The sequence below is a fragment of the Macrotis lagotis genome, chromosome 4, assembly GCF_037893015.1.
Source record: "Macrotis lagotis isolate mMagLag1 chromosome 4, bilby.v1.9.chrom.fasta, whole genome shotgun sequence".
NCBI classification, from domain to species: Eukaryota; Metazoa; Chordata; class Mammalia; order Peramelemorphia; family Peramelidae; genus Macrotis; species Macrotis lagotis.
In genome coordinates, this window is record NC_133661.1 from 267,824,898 (window position 1) to 267,849,563 (window position 24,666).

General features: G+C 33.9%; 1 protein-coding gene across 4 annotated transcripts in view; it reads left to right on the top strand.

Moving 5' to 3' along the window:
- SYNE2 (spectrin repeat containing nuclear envelope protein 2) overlaps positions 1–24,666 on the top strand; it is a 414,448-nt gene that overhangs the window by 157,039 nt on the left and 232,743 nt on the right. For all 4 annotated transcript variants that reach the window (XM_074235980.1, XM_074235979.1, XM_074235982.1 and 1 more), the window contains exons 32-44: positions 858–1,008; positions 5,090–5,248; positions 5,674–5,835; positions 6,273–6,374; positions 7,789–7,989; positions 9,003–9,174; positions 10,961–11,073; positions 13,445–13,647; positions 15,205–15,321; positions 15,424–15,709; positions 18,342–18,493; positions 19,320–19,629; positions 21,774–21,938. In XM_074235980.1, the coding sequence (XP_074092081.1) occupies positions 858–1,008; positions 5,090–5,248; positions 5,674–5,835; positions 6,273–6,374; positions 7,789–7,989; positions 9,003–9,174; positions 10,961–11,073; positions 13,445–13,647; positions 15,205–15,321; positions 15,424–15,709; positions 18,342–18,493; positions 19,320–19,629; positions 21,774–21,938 (2,293 nt within the window). The remainder of the gene's footprint in view (positions 1–857; positions 1,009–5,089; positions 5,249–5,673; positions 5,836–6,272; positions 6,375–7,788; positions 7,990–9,002; positions 9,175–10,960; positions 11,074–13,444; positions 13,648–15,204; positions 15,322–15,423; positions 15,710–18,341; positions 18,494–19,319; positions 19,630–21,773; positions 21,939–24,666) is intronic.

Below are 24,666 nucleotides of genomic sequence, written 5' to 3' on the forward strand. Positions count from 1 at the left end.
TCTGTTTGAAAACAGATCTTACTAAAAGCACAACCATAATGTAGGAAATTAGGTAACAATGAATTTTATTCCAGAAATTCTATGGGTAAAACCAAGATCACCTAAAACTGGATATTTCATCTTTTTGAAATGATTGGATTTGGTTAGAATAATTGTGAGCATGACAACATAGTCACAATTTAAAAAAATGATTTTATTATTAATGAGATGTTTCAAAAATAGCATCTTTTGTTAGTCCATGTATCATACTATGATTAAACAAAAATGTAAAACCTTTGGTTTTGTGAGTTAATAAGAAATTAATCCCCTGGAAAATGCTAAGGATTGATTATTCTAAGAAAGTTTCTATTTTGGACAGAAAATGAAATCAGTTATTCTTTAGCGTTTCTCCCTGAAATCAAATAACTGATAACCATTGTTACCTGTATAGTTGGACCAGAGAAAATGTTAGTGGGGTGCTTCACCTTGGAATCTATCAAGTAAATATAATTGTACTTATTTTTAATTTAAGTTGGTAAAAATTTGTTTTTCTTAAATAGTTAATCAATAGTTGGCAAATAGGTGGTAAGGTGACAGATCTGGAGTCAGGAAGACCTAAGCTTACATCTAGTCTAAGGCATTTTCTAGCTGTGTGACTTTAGGCAAATCTTGTTTGCCTCAGTTTCCTCATTTGTAAAATGAGATGAAAAGATATGACAAACCACTCCAGTATCTTTTCCAAGAAAACCCCAAAATGGGATCATGAAGATTTGGACATTACTGAAAAATCAACAACATTGATGGTTGGGTATTTGCAAAGGGAAAGTTGTAGCTTGTTAATTAAAATGTACTTAAGAATAAGTGCTTCCCTTTCATAGCCTTGAGCAGTGCCAAAGAGCAATGGAGCTCCTGAAGCAATACCAGAATTGCAAAAGTATTCTGACCTCTTTGATCCACAAAGAAGAGAGTGTGATCTCATTGAAGACTTCTTATATGGGAAAGGAAAATCTGAAGAGGAGAATAGCAAAGGTAAGTTCTTCATTGACCTTGTTAATTTTTTCAGGTTAAACAGTGGATGACATTTTTTTTCCTAAATAAAGGGGCATTTCTTTGCCATTTTTCTCCCTGTTTTCTTTGCATTTTGGCATAAAAATGGCAAAAATTAAAATAGAATCATTGACAGGGAATGTTAAACTGTTAGCACAGTGTTAAAAAGAGTAAATAGCACCTTTAGAGTCCCAAGCAAAAAAAAAATGGGTGCTTAATAAATTCTTGTTAAATGGATGCACATGAATGGAATCATTTTAGGATCTTCAGCTTTAAGGATGTTATTAAAGGGTATATTCATAGGTATATTATAGCAATGACTTGAAAATTAAATTTCAATGGAAACCTTGGTTTATTGGAAAGAATGCAGAATTTGGAATCTGAAGCTCAGAGTTCTGATCCTTGTTTAAAATGACCTTAAACTTTTTCATCCTCAATTCTTTGATCTCTAAAATGGAAATAATAATTCCTGTAAATCTTATTTCATGACATTTTTGTGAACTTCTAATATATGGGCAATGATATTTATTTGGGGATTTTGTAATCTAGATTTCTTAAGCCTAAGGTAGCCTAAATCTCTTGGCTTTGGTCCTTTGAATGAAGGAAGTCATGTAGTACTCTCTTGTGGTTCTGATGTCTTTTTTTACCGATAGGATTGTTAATCAACATAGAGTGAAAGTTATTTCTCACTTTTACCTTGACCTATTTTATTCTGTTTCTAGGATTGATTTTCTTGATTAGGGAAAGGTTTTTTTTTTTAGGTTTTTGAAAGGCAAATAAGATTAAGTGGCTTGTCCAAGGCCACACAGCTAGGCAATTACTAAGTGTCTGAGGTTGGATTTGAACTCAGGTATTCCTAACTCCAGGCCGGTGCTCTATCCACTGCACCACCTAGTCGCCCAGGAAAAGTTCTAAAAAGCCAATTCAAACAACCTATTCTTAGGAGTATTTGTGGTTTGGAATTCTTCAGTCTTATGCCTGTGAAATTGGTCAGTGAACACAAGTCTCTTCATGATGGGTTTCATCACTCTTTTTTTTTTGCATTTTAATTAAAGATTTTATTTATTTTGAGTTTTACACTTCCCCCCATCTTACTTCCCTCCCTCCACTGCCTCACTGAGAGCAATTTATCAGTCTTTATAGTGTTTCCATGTTGTACATTGATCCAAATTGAGTGTGATGAGAGAGAAATCATATCCTTAAGGAAAACACATAAAGTATAAGAGATAAGATCAGACAATAAGATATCAGTTTTTTTTTTCTAAATTAAAGGGAATAGTCCTTGAACTTTGTTCAAACTCCATGGTGCTTTATCTGGATACAGATGGTATTGTCCATTGCAGGAAGCCCAAAATTGTCCCTGATTGTTGCACTGATGGAATGAGCAAGTCCATCACGTTTGATCATCACCCCCATCTTGCTGTTAGGATGTACAGTGTTTTTCTGGTTCTGCTCATCTCACTCAGCATCAGTTCATGCAGATCCCTCCAGGCTTCTCTGAATTCCCATCTCTCCTGGTTTCTAATAGAACAATAGTGTTCCATGACATATATATACCACAGTTTGCTAAGCCATTCCCCAAATGAAGGACATTTATTTGATTTCCAATTCTTTGCCACCACAAACAAGGCTGCTATGAATGTTTTTGTACAAGTGATGTTTTTACCCTTTTTCATCATCTCTTAAGGGTATAGACCCAGTAGTGGTATTGCTGGATCAAAGGGTATGCACATTTTTTGTTGCCCTTTGGGCGTATTTATCACTTTTCTTAACTCTGTAAGATCAAAATAGCTTCTGCACTGATCCAGCTCTGATTCTATCACCACCCCTCCTGAAATACTATGCTAATAGTAGTTGAAAGTAAGTGTACTAGCAAATTTCTTTAAGAGCAAAAAAATGAGGATGAGAATATTTATCCATCCTGAGCAATTCGTTATTTATATTTTACAATAATTAGTTCTCTACTTAATCTTTTTTTTTAGGTTTTTGTTTTTCTTTTTGCAAGGCAATGGGGTTAAGTGGCTTGCCCAAGGCCACACAGCTAGGTAATTATTAAGTGTCTGAGGCCAGATTTGAACTCTACTCCTGACTCCAGGGCTGGTTCTCTATTCACTGCACCACCTAGTTGCCCCTCTACTTAATCTTTTAAGTATACCTTTAATATTTTACTGTTCATAGCTTCTTTTATATAATGGCACAGTTCTGCAGTTATGTACAGTGTAGCATAGTATACCTATTATAAAGCTGTCTATATTAGAAATTCAGTTTCATCCACAATCCTCCTTTCTGATTATTATTAGTGTATTGAAGTGTTTATGTTGATATTTAAGTTCATAATAAGAAAATTTAAATTAAAAATTGGATTCAGAAGTTAAAAATGGAATAAAATTGATAATGCCCTTGCCTCTTTAGTGTTATTATCTCTGGATTGTCTTCCCTCCCTTCCCTAAATTTACTTATTTAATTCCTACCTATCTTCAAGGCTTCCTCTGTGAAGTATTTCCCCATTTGAAAACGTTTTTTTCCTCTAAGGATCTTCAGTAGGATTTGTTTCTATTTCTCTTCTTCAGTTATTATAATTTAATTGTGTTTTGTAACCTCTACCTTCACATGAGGTTCTTAGCTCTGTTCTGGAAGTCTGTTTTTCTCTCTCCCCCCCTCCTCTTCCCCCCTCCCTATCTCTGTCTCCCTCATTTTCTTTCTCTTCTTCTTCCTTTCTTCCTCTCTCTTTTTGTGCCAGTCTTTACATAAACAAAATAGCTTATTTTATTAAATTCATGAAATGTAAAGTCTTTTTGAGGAATGTTTTAAAAATTAATAAAATGGCATCAATAAACTTCTTTTTAAAAACTTACTAAGTTTTTTTACTTTTTTATTGTTGATATTTCTCTTATTTTTATTCTTAACTTTTATGGAAGATTTGGATATTCCACTCTACTGAATACTGTTTATTTTTTCCCCCAGGAAAAACCTTTTATCTAAGTTTTCTTAAGATTTTTGAAAAACTTTTCACTTAATCCTAATATAGCTATACTAATTTAAATATAAACTCAGAAAATGGCTAGATCTTCATGTTGAATGTGATTGAAATTTGATGCTGCTGTGAACTTCTTTCTTTAGAACCTTAGAAAGCTGAATGTCTGGTACATAAAACCAAATTCCCAAGTTCATTGAGAAACAGAAGAACAAAAGAAATACTAGAAAGATACAGAGTCAGGGGAGTAGCAAACCTTAGGAAATGTTGGAACAAGACTTTTTGCCATTATGTAAAAAACTCTCATTCATTGTAAAACAAAAAGCACAGTTTCTCTTTTTTTTTTTTTAAAAAACTCCCTAGCTTATCCAACTTTTTCTCCCAGGAATTGAATGTACTTGTGTAAAAGTAGATGCTGTTGTCTATAGAAAATAATATTTGTTTTGGTCAGGATATAAGCACTAGGTGTCAGTATTTTCTAGTTTTACATATTGGTAGGCTGTGAAGTTGGTAGATTCAATAGAATAATTAACTTTGAGTGCATTGAATTTAATAGTGTATTATTTTTGCTCTTTAGGCTTTTAATTGCCTCTTTTTGGCAAAAGTGACTTACATAACCCCCTAAGTTATTTTGTATTTTGTAGAAATTAATAGAAATTCAGAGAGGATTTTTATTTCTTACCACACTTATCTGGAGTGTCAAGAGGATGGGAATGTCATTCATGTTTGTTGCTACTGAATGTTATTTAACTTAGATAAGAAAGATGGTTTTCACAAATTACAGATATTTTACTAGGTAGAACAGAAAATTGTTGGAGGTTGGGTTAGAACTAGGTTAATTGCAAAATATATACCCATTGTTTAAGATATCTGAAGAGTTTTAGAGTGATGGGTAGAATCTTTACCATTTGGTGACAAGTCAGAAGTATAAATTCTGTTTCTACATTCAAGGGTGTGAATAATACTATGATAATTTTGCTTTATTTTAAGACTCAATAGCCAGTTGATTTGTTAAAAGGTTTAATTGAAGTTATAATAATCTTATATACAAGGGCTTTAAAAATGTACTTCTGCATCTTTTTTTTATAGATTGAAATTGTCAAAGAAGAATTTAATAAACATTCTGAAGATGTAGAAAAAATAAACCAGATCTGCAAAAACTTGCAATTCCAGCTAAACAAAATGATTACCTTTGAGGAACCCCCCTTTGAAAAAGAGGCTAATGTTATTGTGGACAGATGGCTTGATGTATGTGATAAGTAATTGATTCTTTCTAACTATTATTTCAGTTATATTTCTTGTCACTAATTTTATACACCTCTTTTAGTAGAATAATAACATATTGCATATGTGGTGTTTACTGAAATATAAATTGAGACATTTATATTTTTATACTGACTTTAAAATAAACATCTTTTTTATGTTTCTGGAATTATGATCAACTGCATTGAAATTCAGTTATAGCAAATTATAGCAAATCAATCACTATTTTTTCCTCAGAAAAATGACTGTGAAGAAAAGGCCAACAGATAATTTTATTCATAAGCAAAATAAATTATTTGATGAAAGAAGATAAATCCAAAATGTTATTTTAAAACATTGCTCTTGCTAAAATGATGTTTTTCCTATTATTTGATTACTGAGAATATTATTTTCTCTTTAATTTATGGCAGATAAATGAAAAGACAGAAAACTATTATGATAATCTGGTCAGAGCTCTAGCCTTGTGGGAAAAACTTCTTAATTTAACAAATATAATTGATGAATGGATTGAAAAAGTACTTAGAAAAGTTGAAGTTCACCAGATGAATGACACAGAAAGAATACAGTTGCAGGTAACTGTAGAGAAATAAAAAAAGTCCATTTGTAAGATGAACTTAAAGCAAGCTACACCATATGAACTATGGGTATAAAAACTGATTCATTGTAACTAGTATCCATCCATCCATCCATCCATCCGTCTGTCCATCCATCCATCCGTCCATCTATCCAGCCCGCCATCTATCTGTCTGCTATCTATCATCTATCTATTTATCTATCTTACCCTCCCCCTCCCTGCTTAATCTCAGTTTCCTCATCTGTAAAATGAAGATAATAATAGCACAGTCCTTCCTGGTTTGGTGGGATAATTGTAAAGCACTTTGCAAACTTTACAATCCTCTATAAAATGCTGTTATTAATATTGATAATTACTATTGAATTGTTGGAAGATAATGAATAACATTTAAAAGATGAAATGTTAATACCACTATTTCTTTAAATTGTGTTTTAGGAAGAGCTAAAACTTCAAGAGCAAAACAGTGCAAAATTTAGTACAAAGTTAACTGAAATAGAAGATCTTCTTCAAATCAGTGAACCACCTCTTGAATTACAGGTAAGAGATTTATTGTTTGGAAGTTTAAACATGTCTACTATATCAATATTTATAAACTTTTGCTTACAATCTATTTCTATTTACACAAAAGTAGCATAAATTGTATTTTATTTAATCTGTTCCTTTTTAGGTGTTAACAAAATGTTGAAAATGGTTTTAAAGTAATTATGTTTTCTTTCATAAAATACATTATTTTTGTGATTACACTTTTTTTATTCTTAAACCAGGAGTTTTTTCAGGGCCCTTTGTAGAGGGGCAAATAATATTATAATGTAATTTTATAATATTAATAGTCAACATTTACACATTGCTTTTGTAAGCTTAACAGCATTTGTATCATTTAATTCTTACAGCAAACCTATGAGATGGGTAATATAGATATTATTTTATTTGCCCTAAATCTCTCTACTCCAAATACAGATCTCTTTTCCTTTCTCTTTTCAGAGGCTGTTAGATAGTGCAGTGGCCAGCGAGCTGGAATCAATAAGATCTGAGTTAAAAATCTGTCCTCAGACATTTAGTAGCTATTTGATCTTGGAAAACTCATTCTACCTCTTCCTGCCTCAGTTGTCTCATCTGTAAAATGAGGATAATGATAGTATTTACCTGCAAGGTTTGCCATGAAGCTTAAAGGAGATAACATATATAAAGCACTTTGTAAACCTTAAATCACTATGTAAATGCTAGCTATTATTACTATATTATTTTTTTAATTAAAATACAAATAATGGTATGTGTTTTATGTTTACAAACATTTTCACCAAAACCAAACTTAATAGCATAAGTATTTTTTATCTCATCTTATAAATACAAAACAAAATGAGGTCAGGAGAGAAGAAATGAACTATTCATGATCATACTGGTCTCTTCCTAACTCCAAGTACACTGTTATTTCACTGCACTACAATGCTCCTCAAGCAATCTCCATAGATGGTTATATAAAGGCTCTCCTAGGAGTTTCTACCCTTTCTCTATGTTTTATAAAATTTCTTAGTTGTAGAAAAAATTAACCTGATTTATTTGGTTTTTTTTTAGCTTGCCAAGAAAAGTTTTACAATTCTATTTTGTCCAACTGAGCATATTTATGTGGCTATAGCAGGTATTTACATAAAATGCATCTTTAAGTCTATAGTTCATGGATACAGAAGGATTGAAATTAGCTTCTCAGAAAAAAGAAAAGATTAGGATGTTATTTTCTGAAATTTCTTTTTTCTTTTTAAGGATATCATTTTGGATGGCTGTATCTGTGAAAAGGAAAAAATGGGATTTTGGAGGGGGCGTAATAAGATCAAAATTTAAAAAGCATTTAAATCACTTCATAAAGACTGTCTCAATTCATTCCACAATAATGCCGTTGTCAAGAAATTTAAGAAGAAATTTAATTTCTATTACTTAATGTTTTTCCTAATTTCAGGTCATTAAGTCATCTCTTTTGAACAGAATAGAAAAAATAAAAATTCATTTAATGGACAAATCCAACCTGAGTGAACTTGTTGGCAATACAGCTGAGCTAAAAGAAGACCTTGACCAGGCCAAGACACAGATTGGAATGACTGAATCTCTCTTAAAAGCCCTGTCTCCTTCTGACAGTTTGGAGATCTTTACAAAACTGGAGGTACTGTCAATTTTACCTCTCCTATAATTCAGATTTCTTTTCACAGTTAGTCCCAGTCTATTTAGATTAATTAAAATTGATAGGAGGAAAATAACAAAGGTCATTGGAAAGATGAGAGAAATATTTCATGCATATGTAGTATTTTCACCTTCAAATTGTTTTACAGATGTTAGCTAATTATTGCATCTTAAATTCCCTCACCTTTAGGTATTTGCCAGCATGGTGAAAGCACTTCAACAATAGCTCTTTTTAAAAGCAATTGAAATGTATATTGTTTTGCCTGTTGAGCTTTCTTTAAGATCAATGAATGAATGAATGAATTAATGAATGGCAAACCATTTCTTAAGCAATTGCTATGCTATGTGCCAAACATCATGCTTAGTATTGGGAATATAAATACATAAGTGAAACCTTCCTCCATCCCTTTTATAGTCTCTTTTTATATGTTGCCTTCTCTCATTAGACTGTGAGCTTCTTGAGAGCATCTTATGCCTATCTTTGTATGCCCATACTTACTACAGTATAGGAGTTTGACCGAAACCGTCTTGCACTTAAGTAATCTACATTTGAACAGAGTGAAACAAAGCATAAAGGAAAATTGTGACCAAAGAAAAGGGTTTAGGTCTAGAGAGATGACAAATTTATCCATAAGGCATTACCACATTTTTCCAGAATCAGTGGTTGAATTCAGAGCAAGGGAAAAGGTAGGAGCATGTAGTAGGGTTTGATTGTCTGAATGGGATATGAAACATGGGTTGGTCTGGGACCTAGTAGATACAATGGGCTAGAGTGGTTTATTCTTACTCATTTATCAAGTACAACAGCTCAGCCACAGGGCACACTAAGGGCATTAATTTTCTATGACATGGTCTTTGGGAATCCAGCCTTAGAGTTACTGTTTCAGGTAAGGAGAATTGGGATAAATGTAAGACACATAAAGATAACTTTGAGGAGAGTTGAATGGAATATGAAGCTGCTCTGCAAGATATCCATCTGTCTTTCTATCTTTCTAGGAGATACAGCAGCAAATTCTCCAGCAAAAGCATAATATGACTCTTCTTGAGAATCAAATAGGTTGTCTCACTCCCGAACTCTTTGAACTGAAGAAGCAGTATGAAAGCATAAATGATTTATTTAGTACTAAGAAACGTACTTTGCAAGACCACTTTTCCAATCTACTGAATGGTAAGCAAAACAGTAATAATTAGCTAGCATTTAGTAATGCTTTAAGGTTTTCAAAGCACTCAAATGACACATATTATCTCATTTGATGCTTGTTGTTATTTGGTTGTTTCAGCCACGATGAACTCTTTGTAACCTAATTTGGGATTTGTTTGCTTGTTTGTTTTTTTGCAACACAAATGGGGTTAAGTGGCTTGCCCAAGGCCACAGGTCTAGGTAATTATTCAGTATCTGAGGTCGGATTTGAACTCAGGTCCTCCTGACTCCAGGACCGGTGCTCCTAATTTGGGGTTTTCTTGGCAAAGATGTGGGAATAGTTTCCATTTCATTTTAGAGATGAGGAAACTGAAGCAAACAGGGTCATAGAGCTAGAAAGTCTGGGTTCGGATTTGAATTCATGAAGAGGAGTCTTCCTGGCTCCAGGCATAGTACTCTATCCATTGTGCCACCTAGTTGTCCAATATAATGCTTACAATAACATTTTATAGATAAAGAAATTAAGATTAAGGGTCATTAAGTGACCTATCCAAGGTCACACAGGAAGTATCTGAAGCTAGATTCAAAAATTAGATATTTCTGATTCCAAGTCCTAGCCCTCTAATCAGCTACCTAGATGTCTAATAAAATCTTACTCAGATTTGCTATATCTTAATGTATTTCTGATAATCTGAGTGGAAAGTCTAATTCAAGTTTGAAGGGAGTCATTCAAGAAACCTGGGTACAAATTTATCATTTTGGTCTTTGGGGAAAATTTGCCTGAGAATAATTGATTAGTAGTTGGGGTTTTAGTTCTGGTTGTCTTTAACTAGCAGTGTGAAGTTGGATAAATCACTTGACTATATCCTCAGAAGTTACTAGATGTAAGATAGAATGTGAGACTGGAGTCAGCAAGACCTGAGTTCAAATTTGACCTCATACACTTTCTAGCTATCTAACCATGGATAAATCCTTTAATCCTGCTTGCCTCAGTTTTCTTGTGTGTAAAATGAGCCAAAGAAGGAAATGGCAAACTCTCCAGTATCTTTGCCAAGAAAACCTCAAAAAAGAGTTCATGAACAGTCAGACATGAATAAATAACAACACTGTATCTTCATCTCTAAAATGCAAAAGTTGTACAAAATAATTCTTTTAGCCATAATTTTCTGACTTGTTAGACATATAGCATGACCTTCCCATTCGATGAGATTGGATTATTATGTTTGAAGCCCATATGTATATAAAAGTTGTGTTCAGTGGGTCTTATAGTTTGTCCCATGATCTCATGATCCTACTTTGGGGATGAAGGTTTTTTTCAGATGGTATCAGTAAGGATATTGATAGAGAAAAGTAGAGAGAGAGAGAGATTAGACATGTGGATTCATTGACATCAGAACTTTCTAGTGAAGAAACTCCTTCACCAATGTTCTTTATCCTTTGTTGACAAAGATTCAATTTTATAACCATTTATGAAATGCCTACTCCATGCAAATATTGTGCTCACTGCCAAGGATAATACAAAATTTAGATAAGATATTGTAAAGTATCATTGTATTTAGAATTTTCCATTCAGATATTCTAATCTTTTACCCACCTAAACTCCTTAGAAAAATCTCAGAGGATAGAAACAAATATAATTATAAAACCTAAAAACAAATTATAGGTATTTTTTCTTTTTTCTTTGTCAGTTTTCATTTGCACCTTTAGCCTCTAAGATATGATTCAAAATTGCTCACATTAACAAGTAATAGTAATTAGTTCTTTTTGTATTAGCATATATGTATAAAATAAAATTTCAAATGCCCTTTTGCAGATCAGTGCAAAAATTTTGAAGATGAGTTCAACAACATTCAGCTATCACTTAAGGAATGTTTTGAACCACCAGAAACTAAAAAGAATGTGGAAGAAAAGCTCCAGAAACTTAATGTAAGGCATTAATTTGTTTTAATAATTTTTTTGGTTTGTTTATTATTGCTTGGTTGAACATGATGGAGAAGATGGTGGAAGCCTATTATTTAAATTATGATATATGGGAATAAGGAATATGATAGTTTCCCCAATCTGTTAAACAAAGTTTTAAAAAATTCCTGTTACCTGGTCAGAATAAGACTAGCGGTAATGGTCTGAAGTCCCTTTTCCCTCTGGCAGGGAGTTTGAATATCAGTTAATTACTAGTTTCTCTTTGCATCTATCATCACGAGTTAGTATTAGTCCTGAACCTTGACTCTAGGTCCAAGATTCCAGACCCAAAGAACCTACCTTAGGGGGCAGCTAGGTGGTGCACTGGATAGAGCACTGGCCTTGGAGTCAGGAGTACCTGAGTTCAAATCCAGCCTCAGACACTTAATAATTACGTAGCCGTGTGACCTTGGGCAAGCCACTTAACCCCATAGCCTTGAAAAATATAAAAAAAAAAAAAGAACCTACCTCACTTCCCCCACATTGGACAACTAATTCTATTCAAACCTCCAGTGGATTGTCCTAAATATGTACATATTCTCCAGTTGCCCTTGTAATGTGTGAGTACACCACCCCCATCAATAAAATTCCTTTGTTGTGATACATTTGGAGGTTTATTTTTTTATTTTTTTAGGTTTTTGCAAAACAAATGGAGTTAAGTGGTTTGCCCAAGGCCACACGGCTAGGTAATTATTAAGTGTCTGAGGCTGGATTTGAACTCAGGCACTCCTGACTCCAGGGCCAGTGCTCTATCTACTGCACCACCTAGATGCCCCCATTTGGAGTTTTTAATGTGGTGCTATACCTCCTATCATGCCAGTTCTATTCTGACAGGCCTGAGGTGCCATCCAAGGCTTTGATAGGTGGTTTAGGAGACATACCTAATTGACAAGTTTTTGATTTATGGAATGTAGAGAGAGCAAGGGCTGATTGCCTTGATTGCAGGCCCCCTCTTCTTGAGTACTGGGTACTCTTTGGGTTCCACCCCCCCCCAGGAATATTAAGTGACAAATAAAGGAGTTTTCTGCCTTTTCTTGTATAGAACTTTGCTATTCTATAACTTCCTGTTCAGTATTAAGCTAATAGGCTAGTGGTGGTTTCTAGCCGATCAACAAGCATATATTAATCACCTATTATGTATTAGCATTGTGCTAGGTGCCAGGGATAGAGGTGAAGAGTGAAGAAAAACAACCCTGTGCACAATTACCTTATATTCTAATGTTTTTGACAATTTGATTCTGTCAGTTTCTCCACAAAAGGTATTTTACTCCCCACCCCCACCAGATCTATTTATCCATCTATCCATCTATCCATCTATCTATCTTTCTTTCTTTCTTTCTTTCTTTCTTTCTTTCTTTCTTTCTTTCTTTCTTTCTTTCTTTCTATCTATCATCTATCTATCTATCTATCTATCTATCTATCTATCTATCTATGTATCTACTATTCAAAGCAAGGAAACAATCTGAATTATTATCTATAGGTAATAAATATATGAAGCCTTTCCATGAATATCATGAGTTGTAATTTCAATTGATTTTGATTAGTTTGTTGGGTAGGTCAAGATATTCCAGGATTTAAAAATTAGGACATGTGTGATATACCCTTAACTTATACTTTCAAAGAAGGTGCTCTTGAGTATATTATCATGTCCCTTTGTCCATGTCCATTTTTCTGTCCTGACTGATTTATTAGACTTTTAAAAGAAACCAAACCAGTTGAAAGAAATTATTTTAGACAGTAAGGATAAAGTTATAAAAACATACACTTTCATCAACTTGTAACTTTTCTTCAGTGGCTCTGTTGCCGTTTACCTTTGGTAAATGTTGCTTTCATGTTTTTTGAGAGCACTTGGGGTACTCCGCTTAATTATCCACCCCAGCATTATCTTACTTGTGTGCTTATTTTATTGAAATAATCTCTTTTATCTTATGCAATGGCATGCAACCCCACACTTGAAATTCAAACACTTAACCACAATAACTTGCTCAGCGGAAAGTTTGATAGAAAAGAGCATTGCTTAGATTCATACAGTGAAATATTTTCCAGAGTGTCAGAAATGCATACACACATTGAAATGTCAGAGACAAGAATCCACCCCCATGTCGTGTCATTTTGGACATTCATCATTTTGGATTCTTTGTATCTTTGACAGTATTCTTTTATATAGAAAATCAGAGTTTTATTATTAATATTTGCCTATTTGGAGATGGATTCCTTCTATAGAATGGCCAAGGGAGAAAGAAAATAAAAATAATAAATCATAAATTCTCTCTCTCTCTCTCTCTCTCTCTCTCTCTCTCTCTCTCTCTCTCTCCTCTCATGTTATACTTTTATTAAGGATTTTTTGACCCTTGAGGGAAGAAGCAAGGCCATACAACAAATAGAAATTGCACTGATTAATGTAAAAAGGTATCTGCCCAAGGAAAGTGTCAAACAGCTGAGTACCTGGATCATGACCCAGGAATTGGATCTACAGAAAATGAAGTTCACATGTGAGACGCAAATCAAGGAACTTCATGACTGCCTACAACAGTTACTTAGGTACTAAAAGAAGTGTGTTTTTATATGTATGTATTATGATTATATAAATAATAAATTATGTAATCATTCTCATATAGATATTTTCTTAAAATGCAGTGACCCATAGGGGCAGCAGAGATGTATGGAGATCACTTGACAGATTTTTAAAAAATCCTTCTTCCTTTAACCTGGAGTTGCTAATAGGGTGTATGACAATTTGGAAGTTCCCCCACCATTTAAGGCAGGGGTGAGGAATCTTTTTTTCTGTCAAGGGTCATATGGATATTTATAATATCATTCACAGGCTATATTTTGTCAAACATTTAATTAATTCACCCCTAAAGACCAGTAGATTTTTTTGATTTTTGAGTCCTGCCAATGGTTGCCTTGGCAGCATCAGACCAATACTAGAGATTACCTACTCCTGACTTAAGGAATAATTCATATCCTGGGAGGCTGGTCTTAGGCCAACCTATTGAAGATCCATAGCAGTCCATATTTGCCAGGCAACTCGTATTTGTTAACTCTTAGTGCATTCTTCATTGTTACTTCAATATATGGTAACTTAAGACCATTATAGCTGTCAATCCTGATTTTTACTAAAAGTGATATTGCATGAGGTATTGTTCTTTCCTCCCATTTTCTTTTTTGCCTCACTTCTTTTAAAAAAGCTATTAAAATTTCAGTCCTGTCCTTTTATAATGTGTCTGCTTAATGCTAATTATTTTAATACAATAGAAAATGGCTCCTCATTACTAAGATTCTAATAGGCTTCAAATTAAAATAATAAGTGCCCTAAAGACTAACTGCTATTTAGAGGAAATCTATGACATAGTTTAGCCATAAGGTTGGTGCCATGCCAGCTTTTGAAAGGCAATTCAAGGGGCAGCTAGGTGGCACAGTGGATGGAGCACTGACCCTGAAGCCAGGAGGACTTGAATTCAAATTCAGCCTCTAATACTTAATAATTACCTAGATGTGTGACCTTAGGCAAGTTACTTAACCCTATTGCCTTGCAAAAAAAAAAAAAAAAGAAGTTCATGATGCTGAGTGAAGTGAGGAAAACCAGGAGAACGGTGCATATTAATTGTGAAATGATCAAGTGTAATGGAAGCAACTCTTCTCAGCTGATCAAGGACAATCCTGAGAGAACTGTTAAAGGAAAATGCCATGCACTACCAGAGGAAAAACCATGGAGTCTAAATGCAGAGCAAAGCATACTATGTTCACTTTTTAAAACTTCTTTCATGTTTTTTACTTTCTTTCTCATGGTTCTAATTCTTCTTTCACAAATTGATATATGGTAATATGTTAAGCACCACTGTACATATATGACTATATCAGATTGCTCACTATCATGGAGAGGAGGGTGGCAAGGGAAGGTTTTAGAAAAATGTGAAACTCAAGCTTGCAAAAGGATGAATGCTGAAAACTATCTTTGTATGTAATTTGAAAAAAAATTAAAAATGAATTTAAAAATAAAATAAAAGGCATTTCACTGCATTTAGAATTCTAACACTGTAGATATATATATATATATATATATATATATATATACATATATATATTTTGTTTCAGGCTTCAGGAGGACTATATAAGCTTGAACAAATGGCTAATGAATCAAGAAGAAAAATGGAAAGAGACTGGCATAGAAACTAAAAGTAATTTTTTCTGCCAAGCATTAACTAGAAAAAGGTAGCCCTGATTTTTTTTTATTTAAATGTCTTGTCTAAAAACATTCCTTCATGGTATAGAAGATAATGTAAACTTAATATTTTTGTGTTTGGGATTTTTCAGGCAATTATTTGAAACTTTTGCTCAATTGAATGACTCATTGAAGAAATCTGGACTTATCAGAGAAGAAATAGTGATAGAGTCAACTCATTTGGTTGAGAAATATGAGACATTTTTAATACAAGTTTGTAAAACAGAAAATTATCAGTCACCTCCTGCTGAAGATCAGAACTTTGAAGACCTTGTACAAGATGTTTTTTCTTGGATAATGGGGATTAAAGAGTCACTTATGGTTTTGAATTCAACTGAAGGCAAAATGCCCCTTGAAGAAAGGATCCAAAAAATAAAGGTAATACAATTAGCCAAAGGCTTTGGAAGATCTTAGGGAATTCACATTTGAAGAAGTTTATGGAGAGCTCCAAAAATGATTAAAGTAATTGTAAAATAGTCTTTGAGGAAATGTTAAAGAAATTTATATCATTGAAACTATAGAGTAAAAGACTATAGAGTAGCTTTTATAATGATCTTCAAGCATGTAATAAACATCCCTTTCTAAGAGAGGGTGGTGATCAGAAAGAAAAGAATAATTATAAATGGACTTAAATTTCAGTATGTAGGATTTTGCTTAGGTAAAGGCTTTTTTTAAATTTAAATTTATTTTTATTAAAGATATTATTTGAGTTTTACTTTTCCCCCCAATCTTGCTTTCCCCCCCCCACACAGAATGCACTCTGTCAGTCTTTACTTTGTTTCCATGTTGTACCTTGATCCAAATTGGGTGTGATGAAAGAGAAATCATATCCTTAAAGAGAAGTCTAAGAGGTAACAAGATCAGACAATAAGCTATCTGTTTTTTTTCTAAATTAAAGGGAATAGTCCTTGCACTTTGTTCAAACTCCACAGCTCCTTATCTGGATACAGATGGTACTCTCTTTTGCAGACAGCCAAAAATTGTTTCCAATTGTTGCGCTGATGGAATGAGCAAGTCCTTCAAGGTTGAACATCACCCCCATGTTGCTGTTAGGGTGTACGTGTTTTTCTGGTTCTGCTCATCTCACTCAGCATCAGTTCATGCAAATCCCTCCAGGTTTCCCTGAAATCCCTCCCTCCTGGTTTCTAATAGAACTATTCCCTTTAATTTAGAAAAAAAAAACCCAGATGTCTTATTGTTTGATCTGATTACCTCTGAGAATTCTGTTCTCTTTAAGGATATGATTTCTCTCTCATCACACCCAATTTGAATCAAGGTACAACATGGAAACAAAGTAAAGACTGACAGAGTGCATTCTGTGTGTGTGGGGGGGAAGCAAGATTGGGGGAAAATTGTAAAACTCAAATAATAGCTTTAATAAAAATTAAGATAAAAAATAAAAACATTATTCCGTTAAAAAAAAAGAACAATAGTGTTCCATGACATACATATACCACAGTTTGCTAAGCCATTCCCCAATTGAAGGACATTTACTGGATTTCCAATTCTTAGCCACCACAAACAGGGCTTCTATAAATATTTTTGTACAAGTAATGTTTTTACCCTTTTTCCTCATCTCTTCAGGGTATAGACCCAGTAGTGGTATTGCTGGGTCAAGGGTATGTACATTTTTGTTGCCCTTTGGGCATAGTTCCAAATAGCTCTCCAGAAGGGTTGGATGAGTTCACAGCTCCACCAACAGTGTAATAGTGTCCCAGATTTGCCACATCCCTTCCAACAATGATCATTATCCTTCCTGGTCATACTGGCCAATCTGAGAGGTGTGAAGTGGTACCTCAGGGAAGCTTTAATTTGCATTTCTCTAATAATTAATGATTTAGAGCATTTTTTTCATATGGCTATGGATTACTTTGATCTCCTCATCTGTAAATTGCCTTTGCATAACCTTTGACCATTTGTCAATTGGGGAATGGCTTTTTGTTTTAAAAATATGACTCACTTCTCTATATATTTTAGAAGTGAGTCCTAGTAAAGGCTTTTTTTGAGAGTCATAAGCGTTTGGCATTAAAGGATTTGCTAAGGAAAATGTGTACTCTTTCTGCAGCTAAGTTGCAGAGTGAGCTTGGAGTAAAGAAGACTTCAATACAAATTTTGCTTCAGATACTTAGTCACTTAACCTTTGTTGGCATTGGTTTTCTTATCTATAAAATGGGAATAAAAAAATACCATGTACCTTCCAAGGTTATTGAGATGATGAAATAAGATAATATTTATGAAGTGCTTTGTAAACCTGAAAGCATAATATAAAAATAAGCTAGTGCTCTTTATCTTTTACTGTTTACTGAGTACCATGGCAAGGACCTAAGTCTCTTGATTTCAAGAGCTTTCATTATTGATGGAAAAAAATAAATAAAAATATGTGTAATAAAAAAAATCAACTATAGCTGTTATCCTATAAATGTCATATGGGATGAGGTAGGTACTTTACTTTTTAAAGATACAAATTTAGGAGGGGGCAGTTGAAGATGAGAAAGAAACAATTTATAATTTAGTCTGGGAGAAGACAAATATGAAATAAGCAAAATAAACAGATCTTGACTAGATAACTCATGTCCAATCTATTGAAAATTTAATTGGCAATTGAACTAATACAGAATAAAAAGTTTTTTGAAATTTAGATAAATGCCAGTAGGACATTTGTTATAAAAAGTTGGGATTCCATTGATCATAAAAGAAAAAATAAATGAGATTATGCTGTAATGATGTTGTTTTGGAATCCTTTAGTTCCAACCATCTCTTTGTGACCCCATTTGGAGGGTTTTTTTGGCAAAGATATTGGAATGGTTTGCCACTTCCATCTCTATTTCATTTTACAGATAAGGAACCTAAAGCAAACATGGTTAAGTGACTGCCCAAGGTCATATAACTAGGATTCATCTGAAGTTATATTTATCAGGAAGATGAATCTTGACTCTAGGCCAAATATTTTCTTTCTTATACCACCTAGCTGCATGTTGTGCTGTTACTTGTTTATTTGTTTATATTTTAGGAAATAATTTTACTTAAACCTGAAGGGAATGTGAAAATACAACATATCATGAGTTTGGGTGAGAAAAGCAAGGCGTCTATGGTTCAGGATACTCTGTCTGATATCAAGAATCAGTGGGACCACACTATCCATTTAGCCAATACATATCTGAGGTAAAAAGAATGATCATCATTATCTCTCTGCAAATGAAAAACTTGTAAAAAATATAACATGATTGTCATCCAATGATGTTGATGTTGATAATCTGCAGAATAATAGCCCAGGAATTTGGGGACACCAGCAAAAAAGTGGAGTAGAGTGAAACCTTACTCATATTAGTCATTAGAAATCCTTCCCATGATTCAATAGGATTTAATAGAAGTGGTATACTGACTCTAGGATTATTTATTATTGATAACAAATTTATCTTTCCCTTTCTCCAAATAAACTCTAGTAATTTTCTGCTAAAATCTGTTAATAAGGAAGAAAATACTATAAATGCTTCAAGTATAAATTTTTAATAAATATTATTTGTAAAAAAATTAGAAAATTCTAGTGAAAAGTTTCTTTTATTGATTCTCAAGTTCTTAGTTTCAAATGATGTCATTAGTAATAAAATTCACTTTTCTTTTGAATGGCTAAGATTTTTATTTTCTATTTGTCCTAAAAATACATGTTTCAGGTACCATAAAAAAAGAACACAATGTATTCAAGTAACTTACTATGATTACATACTCTATAAACCAAATTGTGGGTTGTTTGTTGTCATAGGTTTAATCATTTTATAACAAAATATTATTACTAAAATATTACAAATCATTTCCTTTTGGAGCCTGATATAATCCTGTCATTTGAAAAAATGCATGCAAGTTATAATACCAGAACTATCTCTGAGAGTAGCAAATGAATTAAATTATTGTTTTATATTCTGATATAAGAATATATAAAATTTTGTCAAATATCTAATGAGTATAATTTTTTTCTATTATTCAAATATAGCCATCAGGAAAAGATTCTGCTTGAAGGAGAAAAGTATTTACAAAGCAAAGATGACTTAAGACTAATGCTTACTGAATTAAAGAAGAAACAAGAATCAGGTTTTGCTTTACAAAATGGTTTGCAAGAAAAGAAAGCTCAGTTGAAAATATATAAGAAATTCCTACAGAAAGCAGAAGACTTGACATGCTTGCTTAATGAGTTAAAAACTCAAGGAAATTATCTCCTGGAGTGCACTAAAAACTCTAAATTCAGTGAAGAAAAATGGCTAGAAGTCAAGTATCTCCATGAAAGTCTCCTTCACCAATTACAGGTCAAAATAATGAAACTGTATTTCTTATGAACATTGCCACTTTTTGAACAAGGTCCTTTTATATCAGTGTTTCTTGGTGACACTGACTAAGCTAAGAGCTATTTGACTGTTTTTTTTAGAGACAAGTACTTGCTTCTGAGTATGAAGAAAATAATTCAGACATGCATTTCTGCTCAAAGAACTACTGTATATGAAAACAATGAGTTTGAGAATGATGGCAGTGTTTCCTTTTACAGATTTCCCATAACTATGGTTAACTATTGTAGAAACTGATATTTATTAGGCCACTTCATGCACAAGGAAATGCTATGTAGTTGACATCATACTCTTTTGGATCCTCAAGTGCTCCCTAAGTTGGAATTATTTGTATATACACTGCAGTGAAGATGTCAGAAGGAAAAACAGTTGACTTTTTGTAGGGAAAGAGTATGTCCCCCAAGGGAATAGCACAGTACATGATATAGATAGGTAGATAGATAGATAGATAGATAGATAGATAGATAGATAGATAGATAGATAGATGAGAACTCAGAGTGATAGCCAATTGATGGGGTGAAACTTCTGGTTTCATCAGATGGCAAAAGGAAGGGAGTCATATATATGTGTATATGTGTGTATATATATATATATATATATATATATATATATATATATATATGTCATGTTTCAGTCACGTCTTTTTATAACCCCATTTAGGGTTTTCTTGTTTTGCCATTTCCTTCTCTAGCTCATTATACAGAGGAGGAAACTGAGGCAAACAGGGTTAAATGACCTGCCCAGAGTCATACAGCTAGTATCTCAGGCCAAATGTGAACTCATGAAAATGATTCTTTCTAATTTCAGACCCAACACTATCAACTGTACCATCTAGCTGACCAGCTTTCATTGGACAGAAGGAGATTAGCTTGATAGTGGCTTTTTTCCCTACATCTTCCATCAGAGTCCGGTGGGGTTTAAGCTTAAGCTGGAAAGACTTAAGTATGATTGCAATGATAGTCTGCCTTTTTACTGATGGAACAACAGTTAAGGTCAGAGAAGCTCATAATAACCAGGAGCATAAATTCTAGGGATAAATCATGAGAATTATATAAACCCAAGACATGTATACTAAAACAAAAAGGGAATGTGAAAAATACCCCTACTGATAAAATCACAGATCCTTGACCACAGATCTTATTAAAGTACTTTTCTCAGAAAATAGACATTTGTAGACACTTTTTTCAGAACTCTTTTAGTTAGAGAAATTCTTATTAATGTTGCTGTTGAATTTAGGATTATTCCTTTCCAACAGTGAGCTTGGGAATTTGTTTTGTATGAAGAGACTCTGGGTTTACCATAATACCATAATAGGATGAGAGATCTAAATTTGGAAAGGACCTCAGAGGCCATCTAGTCCATCCCCCTAATTTTTGAGAAAAGGAAACTGAGGCCAATGGAGATTAAGTGATTTTTCCAAGATCACACAAGTAATAAACATAAGAAGTGGGTTTTACACTAAGACCCCCTGATATAAAGGTCAGTTCTCTGTCCACTGTACCAGAATACATCCCTTCTTTTGGAGTAAGAGTTAAAAGTAATATCTTTCACATTTCATATAACCGAATGTAAAGCTGCTTAAAAAGATGAGGCTCTAACAATATAGCAGATGACTGAGTTGATTATATAATTTGTAACTATTGTTTCTTCTTACCCATTTATTAAATTACACTAATTTCAGTAATGAAATGAAGAAAGAAAAATGGTTAGAGAGAGCATAAATGAATACAATTAAGAGGAACACCCTACAATATGAGAGGAAAGATTTTAGAGATCATCTGATTTATATCTCCCTTCCCCCCACCCCCAATACAGATGAAGAAACTGAAACCCAGAAAGCAATTTGACCAAGATCACACAGCTAGTTAATAGCAGAGCTGAAACTGAAGCTTCCTTAGAGGAAAAGAATTAGGAAAGAGATTTCCAAGCTGAGGAGGATCACAAGTAGAATTCTTTTTGCTAATGCCTTGTTCACATAAAAAAGTCATATAAATGATTGATTGTCATTTTCATGTGAAACTGTGTAAGTTTATGGAATATAAAATGGCATACTACATAGGAAAGTAAAGGAAAAGGTATATTGACTTTAAAAATGGTTTTATTTTTAGGATTCAGTGAGTAAGTTGGAAGGTCACGTTCAAGCACACCAGCTGTACCAGGATTTGGTTGAAGACTTGAGTACCACATTGGAAAGTTTTTCTCAGGAATTCTTCAGTTTTCCTGCTATCCTGGTAGATGAAAAGGCAGTTGAGCAAAAGGTGTTAAAATTACAGGTATGCTGCAACTGCCAGAGGAAAAAAGAAACCCATCTAATTACTTCTCCTTTTTGTTGTTTGTTTTTTTTATTCTCAAAGAGGACCATGATATCAGGGATGTGAGTCCATGAGGTGCAAGGGAATTGAGTTTAAGTGAAGGAAGGCTATGCATCAGATTCCCTTTCTCCTCCAGAGTCATCTGGGTCCAGTGACCAGATATGGATCAAAATGATTGAAGATGGCTGTGATACAGTGGGAGACCTTGGGGGAAAGGAATCTCTCAGGGAAAGTGAATATGTGTAATTTATCTTATTTTTTACCAATACATTACACATTTTGGGGGGATGTTTGGGGTGTGTGTGTGTGTGTGTGTGTGTGTGTGTGTGTGTGTGTGTGTGATTTAAGTTGAAGGTCCAAATGCTAGCCCCATGGAACTAATGGACCATGTTCTTATTTTGTTCTTATTTTGCAGTGAGCTAATTCATTTGAATGATATAATTATAGGTAACTCAATGATATAAGTACTTGGGTAATTGTGCCAACCTTTCTCTATTCCTTTCACAACTTCTCTATTCCATGACAATTAGTAGACCCACAAGAGTTGGTATGAATCTTTTTTTTTTTGCAAGGCAATGGGGTTAAATGGCTTGCCCAAGGCCACACAATTAAGTAATTATTAAGTGTCTGAGGTCACATTTGAACTTGGGTACTCCTGACTCTAGGGCCGGTGCTCTACCCATTGCGCCACCTAGCTGCCCCTAGTATGAATCTTAAATATCATCTTCCTCCTTTTATGGCTGAGGAAAATGAATTGAAGGAATTTATACACTGGTGTATTATAAGTAATAAAACAATTGAGTGGGATGGAAAAGCTTCATTTTTTCTTTTGTGTGTGTGTGTGTGTGTGTGTGTGTGTGTGTGTGTTTTGGGAGGAGCTTAAGTTGTTTTTATCTTCTTGCTATTCATATTCATAGAGTACACTAGATGTACATTCCTCTTTAATTGAAAAAAATTCCTGCAGCACTTGCACTACTGACCCATAAATAAATTAAATTTGATAATCACCTCTTAAATTGTAAACTTCTCTAGTGAATGGAATTAATCCCATTTTTGAAAAACCTTACACTTAAATTGAACACTTCTGAGTCCTTCTCATTGCCACCATCCCTTTTTTAGTTTTGGGACAGGATGCTTTGGGATATTTCTAGCAGTCTATCATCCCTAGACTAAAAAAAAGTCATTGGCAGTATGTATAGAATCATATACAGAACATGCATGGAATTAAGTTGAATGGTTTTAATATTAAAAAAATAACTTGAAGTCTCCATCATCATTGCTTTGGAAGTAGGTAAAGTAGCACTTTATTATGAACCTCTATAATATGTTGAGCCTGGAGACAATAAATAAAAGGTGCTTTTAGGATTCTTTACCTATCCAGTTGGCACAGGCCTTATGAAAGGGGGTTAGAGTTGTTTCATTTTTAGATCAGGGCCTAAGAAGCAATTAAAGATCTTTTCCCTGAACGCTCTAAGATCTCAGCTAAACTCAATAAACATTTATTAAGAACAAACTCTATGCAAGGCAATTCTAATATGCCACCTAGGTTATATATCTGGGTTCTCTTTTTTTTAAATCATGTATTTATTGTCTACTATGTCATCAAAACCATACACTGAGTGCCTACTAATTGCAAGGCAATTGGTGAAGGGAATGCAAAGAAATAGATTGTGTTTGATGTTTGTTGAATTAACATGAATTGAATGAATGAAAAAGCATTTATTAAGAGTTTACTCTCTACCAAGTGTGCCTTTTCATATTCTAATTAGAGGAACTAGTACATCAAAAAGATCAGCTCCAGAAAAGATGGAAAGACCTTGAAATTATCAGGGTTTAATGGAAAAGTAGATGGTAAGACCCAAAAGTCCTTAGGTTATATCATTAAATATGTATGTTAATGGTGCCAGGGATGTGGAAGACAGAGATGGAGGGCAGAGAGTAATGCCTGGAGCCCATTAAAAGAGCTTGGCAGGAAAAATAGTAAGATTTATTAGTCCTTCCTCTTGGTAAAAGGAATAGTTGGTTCCTCTCATCCAAGCTGCGTGAACAGTCTTAATTGGTGCAGCCAGGTAAAGGGGGGCATGGGGAAAAAGAGCATCCCTATAAAACAGTCCCTCAATGGACTAATGATCTTTTTGAGAAAAGATAACCACATAAAATTATTTTTTTCTATACATCCAGTGTGTGATCTGGCTATTAATAAAGTCTAGATAAGTTTTAAAGTTTCATCTCTTTTACCTGGACCCATAGTCACTATAGTGGTATCCCCAGTACTCTGTAGGTTCCAAATGCCTTATACCTTGAATCCTCACTCACCTACGGAATCATCTATTCACCTACTTCCATAGGGCTGCTAGATGGCCCTGATCTTGGGAATCAGGAGAATGGGAGTTCAAATCCAGCCTCAGACACTTGATACTTACCAACTGTGCGACCTTGGGCAACTCAAACCTGAATGCCTCGCATCCAGAGTCATCTCCAGTCATCCTGATTCATATCTGGCCACTGGACTCAGCTGGCTCTGGAAGAAAAAGCGAGTCTGATCACTTAGCACAGCACCCTTTCAATCAAATCCAATTTATGGGCTTGTCATGGCCTCACCTTCCTGAAGTCATGGTCTTTTTTGAAAGCAAAAGACAAATGTCATCATGTGATATTTTTTGGAAGCCACAAATGTTAGGTGGACAGC